Below are 17,309 nucleotides of genomic sequence, written 5' to 3' on the forward strand. Positions count from 1 at the left end.
GGCTTTCTTTAGTTGTGGAGAGCGGGGACCACTCCTCGTTGCGGTGCACGGGCTTCTCATTGCTGTGGCTTCTCTTGTTGTGGAACACGGGCTCTAGGCATGCGGGCTTCAGTAGTTGTGGCTCGTGGGCTCTAGAGCGCAAGCTCAGTAGTTGTGGCACACGGGCTTAGTTGCTCCACAGCATGTGGGATCTTCCCGGACCAGGGCTCGAACCCGTGTCCCCTGCATTGGCAGGCAGATTCTCAACCACTGCACCACCAAGGAAGCCCAAGAAGGACATTTTATAACAATGAAAAGGTCTACTATAAGTTTATACTTGATTTCCTTTGTTTTCTAAGCTTCTTTAGGACATAAAATAACAAAGTTAACATTATCTTTATTATAAGTTACAACAATATATTGTTGGGTTTGTAACATAAAAAATGTAACATATATAACAATAATTAAATAAAGACCACTGATCTGTTCTTTGTATCTATAAATTTGGTTTTGTTGAAAATTTTTTTAATTGAAATATAGTTGATTTGCAATATTAGTTTCAGGTGTTCAGCAAAGTGATTCGGTTATTTATATGTATTTTTTCAGATTATTTTCCATTATAGGTTATTACAAGATATTGAATATTGTTCTCTGTGTTATACAGTAGATTTTTGTTGCTTTTCTATTTTATATATAGTAATGTGTATCTGTTAACCCCATACTCCTTATTTATCTGCCCCTCCTTTTCCCCTTTGGTAACCATAATTTTGTTTTCTGTGTCTGTGAGTCTTTTTCTGTTTTGTATATAGATTCATTTGCATTATTTTTAGAGTCCACATGTAAGTGTTATCATATAATGTTTGTCTTTGACTTAACTTCACTTAGTATGATATTCTCTAGGTCTATCTCCATTGTTACAAATGGCAATATTTCATTCTTTTTAATGGCTGAGTAATGTTCCATTTTGTGTGTGTGTGTGTGTGTGTGTGTGTGTGTGTACACACACACGCACACACCCCATATCTTCTTTATCTGTTCATCTGTTGATAGACACTTAGGTTGCTTCCGTGTCTTGGTTATTGTAAATCATGCTGCTGTGAACATCAGGCTGCATGTATCTTTTCAGATTAGAGTTTTCATCTTTTCCCAATATATAACCAAGAGTGGAGCAATCGCTGGATCATATGATAGCTCTATTTTTAGTGCTTTAAGGAACCTCCATACTGTTTTCCATAGTGGCTGCACCAATTTATATCCCTACCAACAGTGTAGGAGAGTTCCCTTTTCTCCACACCCTCTCCAGTATTTATTATTTGTATACTTTTTGATGATAGCCATTCTGACAGGTGTGAGGCTCATTGTGGTTTTGATTTGCATTTCTCTAATAATTAGCAATGTTGAGCATCTTTTCATGTGTCTGTTGGCCACCTTTATGTCTTCTTTGGAGAAATGTCTATATAGATCTTCTGCCCATTTTTTGATTGGGTTGTTTGTTTTTTTGATATTGAGTTGCATAAGCTGTTTGTATATTTTGGAAATTAAGCCCTTGTTGGTTGTGTCATTTGCAAATATTTTCTCCCATTCCGTAGGTTGTCTTTTTGTTTCTTTGATGGTTTCCTTTGCTGTGCAAAAGTTTTTAAGTTTGATTAGGTACCATTTGTTTATTTTTGCTTTTATTTCTTTTGCCTTGGGAGCCTGATCTAAGAAAATATTGCTATGATTTATGTCAGAGAATGTTTTGCCTATGTTCTGTTTTAGGAGTTTTATGTCTTATATTTAGGTCTTTATGTCATTTTGAGTTTATGTTTGAACATGGTGTGAGGGAGTGTTTTAATTTCATTGATTTACGTGACGCTGTCCAGCTTTCCCAACACCACTTGCTGAAGAGAATGTCTTCTCCATTGTATATTCTTGCCTCCTTTGTTGAAGATTGATTGACCATAGGTATATAGGTTTATTTCTGGGCTGTCTATCTGGTTCCATTGATCTGTCTGTTTTTGTGCCAGTACCATGCTGTCTTAATTACTGTAGCTTTATAGTATTGTCTGAAGTCTGGGAGGATTTTGCCTCCAGCTTAGTTCTTTTTCATCAGGATTGCTTTGACAATTCTGTGTCTTTTTTTTTTTTCAGATTCCACATGTAAGTAAAAGACATGCTCTAAAATAGCCACAGTGTGATTTAACGCATTTGGGAAATTGAACAAGGATTCTATACTAATAGTTGATCATTGTTCTGCAGTGTTCACTGCAGGGCATTCTTCAGCTCAGCTCTACTTTCTGATACGTAGGACATCATGGGCCACATTTGTATCAGACACACTCAGAGGGACATGGGACAGGAGCCACAGCCAGTGTCAGGCCCTCTCTGTTGGAGCCTGGTAGCAGAGGCAGAGCATGGTTTAGGGTCCCAGAGGCAGAACTGCAGCAGACGGTGTCACAGCTGCCCAGCCTTACAAGCCTCATGCCCTCCAGTATAAAGTCATAGAGGCAGGAATCCCGGGCCCTGAAAGAGCTGTTCCTATTCTCAGAGGTATTGCACTAGGGGAGCCCAACCTCCAGTCAGATGCCATTTGCCCGTCAGAGGTCATTTTTACCTTACGTGCTGTCCCCTGGCCACATGGCTGTCAGCTTTATAGTCGCATTCTCATGCAGAAAGTGAAGGGGTTTTGTTACTCAGTTATCTACAACAATCCATATTGAAGTTTTGCCAGTTGCCCCAATGTTGTCCTTTATAGCAGCCTTTTTTCCCATCTAACATCATGTGTTTAGTCACATCTCTTTTGTTTCCTGTCATTTGCAACAATACCTTTGTCTTTCATGACCTTGCCGATTTTGAAGTGTACAGGCCAGCTGATATGTGGACCATTTCACAATTTCCTCATGATTAGATTCAGGTGATGCAGTCTGGCAGGAGTACTGCAGATGTGATGTTGTGCCTTTCTCAATGCGCCCTCAGGAGGTGCAGGATTTGGTTTGTCCCACTGCTGATGGTGTCAACTTTGACCACTTAGTTAAGGTGATGTCCGTCAGGGTCTTAGAGTACTGTAAAGATAACTTTTTCTCTTTGTGATTAATAAAAAAACTGGTGGAGGTGATTCATGGAGGTTACGTGGCAATCCTGTCCCTCAACAAACTTTCATTCACTTATTTTAGTCTCGATTGATGGTTCTTGCCTGAATCAGTTTTTACTGTGATGTTACCAAATGGTGCTATTTGAACTAGACCATTCCTTCCACTCTATCATTACTTATTGGTCTCATTTTCTTAAAAGTACTTTTTAAATACCTGTAGCTCTGCTCCTCAAAGAAGCAGCCTGGCTTCCTATGTTCATTATACCAAATTATTGCGAATTAAAACATCCAAATAGATTAGGTGTTTTAGTCTGAAGTGAAAAAATCCTGTTAGACTGGGAGCATTTTGACATACCTGAAGAAGGACAAAAGGAGAGATGGATGTGACGAGGAGACCTGCTCCCATCTGTGCCTGCCCTGGCATGCATTGGGGCATAAGAGGGTAATCCAAGAGAGTAAAAGGGAAACCACTGTGTACAATGTCCGATCATTGAGTGAGTGTAAGGGTCTGCTTTCAACCATTTTCACATGGTTGCAAAAAGAGCCATGTCACAAAGGTTCTACATTATGAACCTGTTTAAGCAGCAAGTCACAGAACCCTGTACTAGAAAAATTATCATATAAATGGGTTTCAGTAAATGCATGAGAGAATTGGACTTTGAAGGTCAAATCTCGTTTGAAATCAACATATAAAAAGTTACTCCAAAGAATATTTGTCTCTAGATGATGTGTTGAGCCCCCCTCCCAAATAAAGTACAATTTATAAAGATTTTATTTGCTTGGGTCAGCTTGTGTTGATTGCAGAAAGTATTTTGCCACTTTTAATCGTTTCTCATGCTGCTCTTTATAGACTACTTTAAAGTTTCTTTGTAGGGTGAATAAAAGTATGGCATTCATTCTTTTCAATTTTAGTTTTATTTAAAAATTCCTCTTTTAAGTGTGTAGCTTGTAAACCTCTTGGTTCGTACTTTCCTGATGTTTTTGTCTCACTCTTTTACAGGTACCTCCTATTTAACAGACATTGTGTGGTGGGCAGGAACAATTGCAAGTAAGTACTCTTTGTGGTGAAGAGCTTGGTCTCCTTTTGTAAGATCAGTCATTTGTCTGTCAGGGCTGGATGGAGGGGGTGGGATGAGCTTAGCTTGTTCTTCGGAATAAGGACCAGGATGGTGGGAGACAGTGGAGGGTGAAGGCAGAGGATCCTGCTGCCTGCTGTTGGCCCTGAATTTTGTCCAGGTCAGACTGTCCTGGGTCTGAAGAAATTAAGCAGCTCCTGCTTCCTCATCTGTAGTTGGGCTGTGGGCATTTGGTGAGCTTGTGCCCCACACAACTAGTTTTACAAAGGAGTTTCTTCACTCAGCCTTAAGTACCAGATCAGAGGTCATGTGTTATAATATAAAAATAATAAAATTAGAGTTCAGACCTTTACATATATAAAGAAAAATTCTGTTAGATATTTCAGATATATCTTGAGGTCTTTTTGTCACACATTGTCTTTTAGGCAAGAAATTTTCTAGTAGACATTGATTCATCGAAGAACTCATTTTTAAGCTCTATCTATCTATCTATCTGTCTGTCTATCTCAGTGCAGCCCCAGGCACAGCCCTGTACAGGCAGTAGTGTTTCCACTTGATGTGCCAGCAGTGTGTCACTGGAATAGATCCCAGGCCACTTGAAGGGGCATGGAAAGCTCTACATGATCTATCTTAAAACAGGGATGTGTTAAGAAGAAAGTGGAAATATACTCTTGTACCCACTGTCAGTCACTGCTGGTTAGACTGGGAATTTCCATAGAGGGTTGAAACTAATTGGGCCAGTGATACTATGGGGCCTGCCCTCCTCTGCCCTCAGGACTCTTAATCATGCAAATGATGCCCCATATTTCCTTCCTCACCAGTAATGAGAAAGAAGTAGCCCTTTCAGAGCACAGTCTTGCAAAATTCAACTCTGTGATGAATGCTCAAAGAGATTTTTGTAATTGCAGTGATACCCTTGTGATTCTCTTGACAGTGGCTGTTGGCCAGATTGGAAACTTCCTGGCTTACACGGCGGTCCCCACAGTCCTGGTGACTCCTCTTGGTGCCCTTGGAGTGCCATTTGGGTGAGAGCTGGGATTCTGTGTTTTGCTTTTTAATGTGTAGTTTAGGTATAAGAAAACTTTTCATTTTAAATGTTTCTGTTAAAAGAATAAAAGTAGAAGTGTAACTGAAGATATGTCTTCAGTATTGCATTCCATATGGTTTAATTTTTATCCCTTCAGATTTAGTTGTATGAATTATTCACCCTGTCTTAGACATTTCCTTCAGTATATTTCAAATCCTTACTTATTCATGGATACCCACATGATGTCATCACTCTCCTGGTCTTTGCTCTGGAAGACTTCCTAGAGACTGGAGTCTTCCTAGCTCCTTGGCAAGTGATTCTGAGAAATCAATAAGCAAAACTAGTCAGTTGGTGTTTTATTTGGGTCCCTAGCATCCCCTGCTGGATGCTGGGCAGTCCCCTATCTCAGGAGATTATGGAGGTTGGGACAAATGACACATGGGCTCCAGTGGGTTGTGTAAAAGGATTCACGACTCACAACAGTCAATAGCAAATGTATCACCCGAGGAGAATAGCTCTGGTTTGGTCTGGAGTAGAACAGGAGCAACGCGGGGCCTTGAGTTTTTATTGCAGTTACGAAGTGAGCCAGGTGGAGGTTCCCATGCTCAGTCTGAGGCTTACATGGTTTGAAATTTTAGTGCCAAGGGCCTGAGGGTGTGAGCTGTCCTTCTTATCAGGTTACCTGGATATGGGGCAAAAGGGAAAAGAGAGGACTGGGGAAAGCAGCCAGCTACCACAAATGAGGTCTTTCTCTTTATCACACTTGGCTTACCTATGAAAATGATTTTATGAGACATTTATTAAATATATTAACACATATCCTCTTGTGAACCTTTTTATATTATTTTACCTTTGAAGAAATCATTAATAAACAGAGGTAGAATAGAAGCGAAATAGCATCCAGGTTTCTAATTCATTGATATATTGGTATTCTGCTATATTCCAGACAGAGCTCCAGATCCTTGCAGAGAAGTGTGTCTATGGTAGATGTATTTAATTGCCTACCTTAATGTCGCTTAGGCTTTAAGGTTCTGTGGCCTAAGAAGCCCAAAAGCGTTTTCCACGTGTGAACCTTTGAAAATGTGTTTGTAGTACATTGTTCTAATCCAAACATATGCTTAGTATCACGTGTGGCTTAACATCACTTTGCATTTTGGATGGCCCTGAAAAGCTTAGATTACATGAGTGGGGCTCTCATTGGGGAATCACCACTTCAGCTTCTCAGAGCCCAGCCTCACTCACCGTTTCCTGAAAAATAATCAGGCAAATAAACAACCCAACCATATGATGTTTGCACTTTTAATGCACACATATTAAAATGCCTTGCTTCATTAATTTCCAAAGAACTGTCAATTCTTAAGGACTTTGATAATTCAAAGACTCCTCACTAGAAATGTTCACTGCTCCAGGTCTTCAGGAGACGTTTCCCAAAGAACCGTGTGAGATGGCATTCTGGATTAAAAAAATGCTTTCAACTCAGGATCCCAATAAGATGTTTTTTAAAAATAAGAAAACAAATTAATTTGGAAAAAGTAAAGATATCAATATGTAGGTACATAGGTATATGTATATTTAAAAGAAGTTCTTTTTTTGTTAATGGGATGAGGTTGCTAGAATTACATAGAAACAGAAATGAAAAGAACGTGGCACTGGGAAAAAAGATGTCTAATATCAGTGAAATAGAATAGAGAGTTCCCAAATAGGTCCACTTGTCACTGCAGTGGTTTAATGTATGATAAAGTAATCATCACAACAAAGTACTTTTAAAAAGGCTTTTAAAAATGTTTTATTTGGAATTAATTTCCAAATTACAGAAAAATTATAAGGTTAAGAAAAATTAAAACAGCATCCATATACACCTCACCCAGATACATCGATTGTTGACGTTCTATCCCACTCGCTCCATCATTTCCTTTCTCTGTATCAGGGTTTTCCAACCTTGATGCTATCACCATTTGGGGCCAGATAATTCTTTGTTTTGGGGGGCTGACCTGTGCTTTGTAGGGTGTTTAGCAGCATCCCTGGCCTCCACCCATCAGATACTGGTAGCTCCCTCTCCCCAAAATGTCTCTGGACATAAGCAAATGTCCCCTTGTGGGGCAAATCACCTTTGTTTGAGAAGCACTTTTCTATTATGAATGTGGTGCTTGTTTTGTTTTTTGCATTTTTTTTTTTGATCCATGTGACAATAGTTACATATATCATGATCCTTTACCCTTAAACACTTTGACTTGTATTTCCTAAGACGAGAGACATCCTTTCCATAACAATAGTATAATCATCAATTTTGATAAATTTAACATTATTATAATAAATGTATCTTTCTAATCTGCCTTCCCCATTCCAATTTTGTTAAGTGAACCATTATACCGTTATTCTATACCATTATCCTTATACCGCCATCCTTTATACCATTATTTTTCCTTCTAGTGCAAGATGTAGTCTAGTATCTGCATTTAGTTGTCATATCTCCAGTTTAAAACAGAGGGTTTCTTTTCTTTTTTTTTTTTAATAAATAGTTTTGGGAAAACTGGTAAACAATTTTTAGGAACATCAGTTTAAATCCTAATCATAGCACCATCAAAATGTGATCTAAGTGAATTAAGCATTATGTACAGGATGGCCATCCAAGTGTGAAACAGAAACAAATACAACATTGAATCGTTTGTTGATATTACATTCAGTGCCTGATTTGTGTAATGACATTATTTGATATGTTGAGGTGTGTTATCTCACTCAGCAGTGCAGAGTATGCTATGTAAAGCTGAAGTGAACCCAGTGTGTTAACTGGCATCTCCACTAATACCTACCTGAGTATCTATGGCATGTAGCTACAGATAGTTTATGTCTCTGATATTCATTGAACAAACCCGCATCTCTAGCACAAACCAGAGTAAGTCATACAGAGATTTTATCTGTAAAAAAGGAGGAAAAAAAGTTTAGCTATGTACCTAGAGTTTATGGTCCATGTGTAGGAAAACTTTTAATGTGTTTCAGATCTTAGAAGGTTAAGAAGTTTCAAACATTGGAAGCAATAAAAATGAAAAGGTTAATTTTCTACACTAAAAGATAAAATAAGAAGGATGTTTCTGTGTAATTCTAGCAACCTCATCCCATTAACAATGCAGGGGACACGGTTTCGAGCCCTGATCCGGGAAGATCCCACATGCTGCAGAGCAACTAAGCCCGTGCGCCACAACTACTGAGCCTGCACTCCAGAGCCCACGAGCCACAACTCCTGAAGGCTGGGTGCCTAGAGCCCATGCTCTGCAACAAGAGAAGCCACCGCAATGAGAAGCCCGCGCACCACAACGAAGAGTAGCCCCCACTCACAACTAGAGAAAGCCCGCACACAGCAACAAAGACCCAACACAGCTAAAAATAAATAAATTAAATAAATAAATTTTTAAAATGTATATATATTAAAAAAAAGAATTTCTTAAATTGACCAAAATAATATGAAAACCCCAATAGATAAAATGACAAAGGGCAAAAAGTGTCACTTTATACATAGGAAAATAAATTTATTCCACTAATGTTAAACCTCATTTTCAATAAAATGCACATAAGCAAACAGATTTAATAAACACCATATATGTGTGTGTGTGTGTGTGTGTATACACACACACACACACACACACACACACACACAAAGGAAGAAGAGGAAATAGAACTATATAAGAGTAACATTATTGTATCTCACTGTAGTTAAGTTAGTATCAATTTGAAATGTATTCTCATAAGCCTTAGAGAAACCACAAGGAAAATAACTTAAAACAAGTATAGTGAAAAATATCATTAAGGGAATTAAAATGCCACACTGTAAAGATTCACTTAATGCAGAAGAAAGCAGTGAGAAATAGGGAACAAGAAAAAGACGTGAAGCATAGAAAACAAAAAGTAAGACGGCAAACATAATCTAACTATATCAATAAAAACATTAAATGTCAGTGGATTAAACAATCCAATTAAAAGGCAAAGATTGTCAGGCAGGATGAAAAACAAGATCTAGCTATATTCTTTCTACTTCAGACATACTTTAGATTCAGAGATACAAATAGATTAAATGTAAAAGGAAGGAAAAACATATATTATGCAAATAGTAACCATAAGAAAGTTGGAGAGGCTATGTATCAGACAAAATAGACTGTAAAACAAAACAAAACAAAAGTTACTAGAGATGAAGAGAGACATTTTATAATGACAAAAGGGGCAGTCCGTTAGGAAGACATAACAATTATAAACAAATAGGTACCTAAAAACAGAGATCCAAAATATATAAAAGAAAACCTGACAGAATGGAGAAATAGAAAGTTCAACAATAATAGTCACAGCCTTCAGTACCCCCCTTTCAATAATGGATAGAAAAGCTAGGCAAATGATCATGAAGGAAATAGAAGACTTGAATGACACTATATCCAAGTAGATAAAATAGACATCTTTAGAACACTCCACCCAACAATAGCAGAATTCATCTTCTTCCCAAGTGTACGTAGAACATACTTCAGGATAGACCATGTGGTAGGCCGTTAAAATCATCAATAAAGTTGAAAGGGTTGAAATCATTCTCTGAACACAGTGGAATGAAATTAGAAAGTAAAATCAGTGAACTTGGTGAAATTCACAAATATATGGAAATTAAATAACTTACTACTGAATGATCAATGATCTGAAAAGAAATCATGGGACTTCCCTGGTGGTCCAGTGGTTAAGAATTGGTCTTGCAATGCAGGGAACACCAGATCGATCCGTGGTTGGGGAACTAAGATCCCACATGCCATGGGGCAACTAAGCCCACATGCTGCAACTAGAGAGTCCACGTGCCACAACTAGGGAGGCTGTGTGCTGCCACTACTGAGTCCGTGCACTCTGGAGCCCGTGTGCCACAACTAGAGAGCCCATGTGCCGCAACTAATGAGCCCGCATGCTCTGGAGCCCATGCACCACAACTAGAGAAAAGCCTCCATGTCAGAAGTAGAGAGAAGCCCACGCACCACAACAAAGAGCCCACGTGCTGCAACTAAGACCTGACACAGCCAAAAAATAAATATTTAAAAAAAAAATCACAAGGGAAATTAGAAAATACTTTGAGATGAATAAAACTGAAGAAACAGCATGCCAAAGCATTTAGGATTCAGCTAAAGCAGTACACAGAGAGAAATTTATATTTGTAAATGCCTACATTGAAAAGGAAAGATCTCAAAATAAACAACTTAACCTTCCATCTTAAGACACTGGAAAAAGAGGACAAACTCAAATAGAAGGAAGGAAATAATAAAGATTAGCACATAAATTAATGAAATAGAGAATAGAAAAACAATAGAGAAAATCAATAAAAGCAGTTAGTCCCTTGAAAATATCATCCAAATTGATAAGACTTTAGCTGGACTGACAAAGCAAAAAAGAGAGAAAACTAAAAATACTAAAATCAGAAATGAAAGAGGAATATTACTACCAACTGTACAGAAATGAAAAGAATTATAGGCAAATATTATAAACAACTGTATGCCAACAAGTTAGATAATGTAGGTGAAATGGGCACATTCCTAGAAAGACACAAACTAACAAAACTGTTTTGAGAAGAAATAGAAAATCTGAAAAGACCTATAACAAGTAAATAGATTGAATTAGTAAATAAAAAAATCTACATCAGGGAAAAGCTTAGGTAAAACTGGTGAATTCTACCAAACATTTAAAGAAGAATTAATAGCAGTTCTTCACAAAGTCTTCCAAAAAATAGGAAGGGAGGGATTTCTTCTCAGCTCACTCTATGAAGTCAATGTTACCCTGGTAAGAAAACAAAACACAGCGCAAGAAAACTACAAACCAATTCTCTTACGAATATAGATGGATAAATCATCAACAAAATACTCGAATTGAATCCAGCAATATATAAAAGGGGTTATATACCATGGCCAAGTGGGATTTATCTTAGGAATGCAAGGTGTATTTAACATCAAAAATAAAATAATGTAATACACCACATCAATAGAATAAAGGGTGAACACTGCATCTCAACAGACACAGAACAATTATTTTATAAAATTCAACACCCCTTCATGGTGAAAACAATCAATATGCTAGGAATAGAAGGTAACTTCCTAATCTTGCAAAGGATCTCTATGGAAAAGCCCCAGCTACCATCATACTTACTGGTTAAAGACTAGATGCTTTCCCCCTAAGATTAGGAACAAGACAAGATGTCCAATTTTTGCCACTTCTATTCATAATGGTACTGGAGGTTCTACACAAAGCAGTTAGTCAAGCAAATGCATTAAAAGGCATCCAGATTGGAAAGGAAGAACTCAGCCTCCATCTCCCCACAATAATTAACAATTAGCTATCCATTAATGAAAACAGCTCTGGGAGAGCTCCGGAGTCCACTTGAGAAAATTTAGTGATACAGTGGAACCAAAAACCTGAGAATAACTGCAAGAAAAAGAAGGAAGAAGACAGCTTCATTTTGACTGCATTATCCCTTCCCCCAAGTTGGGGTTGCTCAGTGCCATGAGGGAACTTCCCAGATAGGAAGAGTTCCCCTGGCCAGGAAAGGAAGAATGGAGGAAGTGACCAGTTTCCCCAAGACTTTCAGAGCACCACACGAAGCTCCCACCCAGAATGGCAAAACTGAAGTGTATTGAAATGGCTAGGAGCAAGGAAGAAAAGCAGGGGATACCAGTGGCAGCCATGCAGTGGGAGTGAGTGTGGTTCTCAGTGACCTGCTCTGCAGAAAAACTTAGCAGATTTCACCACCATGGACCCCTGCATATTTCAGCAACTTTTGCCCTATAGGTATTCACGTTCACTGATGCCAGAAGCCCGAGTCCTTCCTTGCTCCATTTCCCCACTCTCCCCCCCTGCACTTGGGGAGCCTGGGAACCGCACGGGCAGCAAGCAGCCCTCTTGAGTGCAAGACAGCAGCCTACACCTCCACAGCTGACCCCGCCACAATGTGCTTCCTTGCAGCTAGTGCCTCCAGCTGTGCCTTTCCACACTGCAGGCCTCCACTGCAATGTGCAGTTTGGGAGCGGGTATCCTGGCAGCCACAGGAGAGCACTCCGGCCGCCAGCCTCCACAGCTACATGTTGGTCTGGATCAGGCCTTGTCTTCTGTCACTAGCCTGCCCTGCTGCATTGACCTGCCGCCAGCCACTTGAGCTATGCACTTGCACACCCCTGGCCCAACCCCTGTCACCAGCCTCCATTACACTGTGCATGGCTTGCGGGGCTGGGAAGTGTGCAGCTACCGCAGGGCCATGGTAGGAATCCCACAGCTGCTAGTGAGCTTATAGTTGGTCCCAGCCCTTGCTGCTTGCCTTGGCCCCTACCGCTGTCTGTGTGTCTGCAACTGGCAGGCACTATATAGGCACTTGAAACTATATAGGCACCTGCATTTGGCCCTCAGAGCTGAGTGTGGCACATCATTGGCTCTGGCCACCATCTCTGCCTATCCTGGTGTCTAGCCACTTGACCCCAAGTGATACTATGGACCCCAGTACCCCTTGCGGCCACTATGGACCCTCAGCAGTACTCACCATGGAGCACACAGTTGCTGATGATGTAGACCCTAGCAGCCTGAGCCAAAAGACATGCCCCACCGGACCTGGCGCCACCGTATGCGCCTGCTCTTGGTGCCCCGCACCACTGACCGAGGGCCACAGCGCACTCCAGCATGACCCCACCCCTAGGTGAAAGTCTTCCCTTACCCGTAAAGTCTGGAAAAGGTGACTGCTTCTTCAAATGTGCAGACACGCAAAGCTATAGGAATCATGAAGAATCAGGGAAACATGACTCCACCAAAAGAACCTCCAGTAACGCCCAAAGAAATAAAGATCCTGAATTTCCTAATAAAGAATTCATAATAACTGTTCCAAAGACTCTTAGCTACAAAAGAACACAGATAAACAATTTAATGATATCAGGAAGACAACATAAGACCAAAATGAGAAGTTTAATGAAGAGATAGAAGATGTAAAAAAAGAACCAAACAAATTTTGGAGCTGAAGAATGAAATGACAGAACTGAAGAATTCAGCACAGAGCTTTAACAGCAGACGACCAAACAGAAGAATCAGTGAGCTTGAAGGCAGATCAATTGAAAATATCCAATGTGAGGAACAAAAAGAAAAAAGAACGAAAAGGAATGAAGAAAGCTGGTGGGACTTTCATGACACCATTAAGAGAAACAATGTAGGCATCATTGGAATCCCAGGAGAAGAAGAGAGGAAGAAAGGAGTAGAAAGCTTATGTAAAGGAAATAATAGCTGAGAACCTGTCAAACCAGGGGAGAGATTTGGACATCCAAGTTCATGAAGCTCATAGGTTACCCTAAGATTTCAGTCCAAAATGATCTTGTCCAATACCCATTATAATAAAACTGTCTAAAATCAAAGAGAATTTTAAGAGCAGCAAGAGAGAAAAAAAATCATAGAAGGAAACACCCATAAGGCTATCAATGGATTTCTGAACAGAGACCTTGCAGTCCAGGAGAAAAGGGGATGATATGTTTGAAGTGCTGAATGGAAGAAACTACCAAGAATACTATACCCCGCAAAGTTGCCCTTCAGAAATGAAGGCAAGAAAAAGACTTTCCCATGGGCTTCCCTGGTGGCGCAGTGGTTGAGAGTCCACCTGCTGATGTGGGGGACATGGGTTCGTGCCCTGGTCCGGGAGGATCCCACATGCCGCGGAGCAGCTGGGACCATGAGCCATGGCCACTGGGCCTGCACGTCTGGAGCCTGTGCTCCGCAACGGGAGAGGCCACAACAGTGAGAGGCCCGCGTACGGAAAAAAAAAAAAAAAAAGACTTTCCTTACGCACGTGGCTCCCGGAGCCTCCTATCCCTCCCCCTGTCTCTCAGGCATTCTTCTCACCATTTAAAGTGAAGTGTGCATTCGTTGTAACAGTGATTTGGCTTTGATGGGTTATCTGAAGCATTCTTCGATCTCCTTGCCACAGAAATTATATGAAAATGTATTCGCCAAAATGACCAACACAAAGGGGCACCTGCTACACGTTCTCTAGGCCTTTTAGAAAATATGGAGTTGTTCCTTTGGCCACATACATGCGAATCTACAAGAAAGGTGTTATTGTAGATATCAAGGGAATGGGCACTGTTCAAAAAGGAATGCCCCACAGATGTTACCACGGCAAAACTGGGAGAGTCTACAATGTTAACCCAGCATGCTGTTGGCATCATTGTAAACAAACAAGGGCAAGATTCTTGCCAAGAGAATTAATGAGCGTATCAAGCATATTAAGCACTCTAAGAGCCAAGATAGCTTCCTGAAATGGGTGAAGGAAAATGATCAGAAAAAGAAGGAAGCCAAAGAGAAAGGTACTTGGGTTCAACTGAAGCGCCAGCCTGCTCCACCCAGAGAAGCACACTTTGTGAGAACCAATGGAAAGGAGCCTGAACTATTGTAGCCCATTCCCTATGAATTCATGGCATGATGGGTATAAAGAAAATAAAAGACCTGGACTGGAAAAAAACAAACAAACAAGACTTTCCCTAACAAATAAAAGCTGAGGGAGTTTATCACCACTGGACCTGCCTGCAAGAAATGCCTAAAGGAGTTCTTCAAGCTGAAATGAAAGGACACTGGTTGATAACATGGAAATATATGAAAATATACAACACACTGGCAAAAGTAAGCATATAGTCAGATTGAGAATACTGAATACAGAATACTGTAATATGGTGGTGTGTTAACTACCTAACTCTAGTATAAAGGTTGAAGGATAAAAGTCTTAAAAAAGAGCCATAGCTACCACAGTTGATCAATGGATACACAGTAGAAAAAGATGTAAATTGTGGCATCAAAAATATGAAAAAAAGAAGGGAATAAAAGATTAGAGGTTCTGTGTGCAATAGAAGTTAAATTGTTATGAGTGCAAAATAGACTTATATCTCTAAGATGTCTTAATGTAACCTCATGGTAACCACAAAACAAAACCTCCAGTAGATTCACAAACAAGAGAAGGGAATCAACGGATATCACAATGGAAAATCAGCAGTTCACAAAGGACGGCAGCAAGAGAGAAGGAAAGGTACAAGGGAACTCCAATAAGCCAGAAAACAGTTAATGAGATGGCATTAATAAGTCCTTACCTATCAATAATTACTCTAAGTGTTAAAGGATTGATTTCTCTAATCAAAGCACATAGAGTGGCTAGATGGATTAAAAAATAGAACCCTGGTATATGCTGCCTACAAGAGACTCACTTCAGTTTTAAGGAAACATACACTCAAAGTGAAGGGATGGAAAAAGATCTTCCTTGCCATTGGGAACCAAAAGAGAACAGGAGTAGCTATACTTATATCAGACAAAGTAGACTTTAACCTGAAAACAGTAGCAAAAGACAGAGAAGGTCATTAGACAATAATAAAGTGGTCAATTCATCAAAAATATAACAATCACAAATATATTCACACCAACATCAGAGCATCTAAATATATTAAGCAGATATTAACAGATCTGAAGGGAAAAATAGACAACAATACAATAATGGTAAAACACTTCAATACCCCACTTTCAACAATGGATAGATCATCCAGACGGAAAATCAAGGAAACATGGAACTTGAACCCTATGTTAGACCAATCTAACATATACAGAACATCCTATCCAACAGCAGCACAGTACACATTCTTCTCAAGTGTGCAGGAAACATTTTCCAGGATAGATCTTACGATAGGTCACAAACAAGTATTAGCAAATTTAAGAAGATCAAAGTCATACCCAGTATCTTTTCCGACCACAGTGGTATGAAACTACAAATCAATAACAGGAGGAAAGCTGGAAAATTCACAAATAATGTGGATATTAAATAAACACTCCTGAACAACCAGTGTGTCAAAGAAGAAATCAAATGGGATATCCAAAAGTATCTGGAAACCAATGAAAATGGAGACCTAATATATCAAAAGCTATGGGATACTGCAAAAGCAGATCTAAGAGGGAAGTTTACAGCAATAAATGCCTACATTAAGACAAAAGAAAGATATCAAATAACCTAATTTTTTACCTCAAGGAACTAGAAGAAGAACAAACTATCCCCAATGTAGGCAGAAAGAAGGGAATAAAAAGCCAAGCAGAAATAAATGAAATAACATCCATAAAAACAATAGAGATGCTTAACAAAACTGAGAGCTGCTTTTCTTTTTTAATAAACAAAATTGAGAAACTTTTAGCTAGACTACCTAAGGAAAAAGAAGATTCAAATAAATAAATTCAGAAATGAAAGAGGAGACATTACAACTGAACGACAGACATAGAAAGGATCATGAGACTATGAACAATTCTACACCAACAAATTGGATAACCTAGGAAAAAACAGATAAATTCCTAGAACATGCAACCTACCATGACTGAATCATGAAGAGATAGAAAATCTGAGCAGAAGAAGATTGAATCAGTAATTTAAAACATCCCAGCAAAGAAAAGTCCAGGAAGAGATGGCTTCACAGGTGAATTCTATCAAATATTTAAAGGAGAATTAATACTAATCCTTCTCAAATCTTCCCAAAAATTGAAGAGGAGGGATCACTTCCAAACTCATTTTACAAGGCCAGCATTACTGTGACACCAAAACCAGACAAGGACACTAAAAAAAGGAAATTACTTACCAATATCACTGATGAATATTGGATGCAAAAATTCTCAACAAAGTATTAGCAAACTGAATTCAACAATACACTAGAAAATCATATACTATGATCAAGTGGGGTTTGTACCAGGGATGCAGAGATAGTTCAGTATCCACAAATCAATCAGTGTGATATACCACATTAACAAAATGAAGGGTAAAAGTCATATGATCATCTCAATAGATGCAGAAAAAGCATTTGACAAAATCAAATATCTATTCATGACAAAAACTCAACAAACTGGGTACAGGGGGAACATACTGCAACATAATAAAGGTCACATAAGACAATCCCACAGCTAACTTTATACTTAATAGTGAAAAGCCAAAGGCTTTTTCTCTGAGATCAGGAACAAGACAAGGATGCCCACTCTTGCCACTTTTATTCAGCATAATACTGGCAGCCCTAGCCAGAGCAAGACAAGAAAAAGCAATAAAAGGCATCCAAATGGGAAAGGAGGAAGTAAAACTGTCTCTACTTGCAGCTGACATAATATTGTATATAGAAAA

General features: G+C 39.3%; 1 protein-coding gene and 1 pseudogene across 2 annotated transcripts in view; both read left to right on the forward strand.

Moving 5' to 3' along the window:
• The window catches only part of NIPA1 (NIPA magnesium transporter 1), a 37,408-nt gene that overhangs the window by 11,127 nt on the left and 8,972 nt on the right, over positions 1-17,309 (forward strand). Inside the window, exons 2-3 of the mRNA XM_082657965.1 lie at positions 4,050-4,097; positions 5,060-5,150. Coding sequence (XP_082514091.1) covers positions 4,050-4,097; positions 5,060-5,150 — 139 coding nt within the window. The remainder of the gene's footprint in view (positions 1-4,049; positions 4,098-5,059; positions 5,151-17,309) is intronic.
• LOC309824949 (large ribosomal subunit protein eL21-like) lies at positions 12,688-14,603 on the forward strand (annotated as a pseudogene). The gene is made up of 2 exons: positions 12,688-12,839; positions 14,151-14,603. The product of its transcript is annotated as a large ribosomal subunit protein eL21-like (transcript).

The sequence above is a fragment of the Grampus griseus genome, assembly GCF_964374135.1.
Source record: "Grampus griseus genome assembly, chromosome: 7".
NCBI classification, from domain to species: Eukaryota; Metazoa; Chordata; class Mammalia; order Artiodactyla; family Delphinidae; genus Grampus; species Grampus griseus.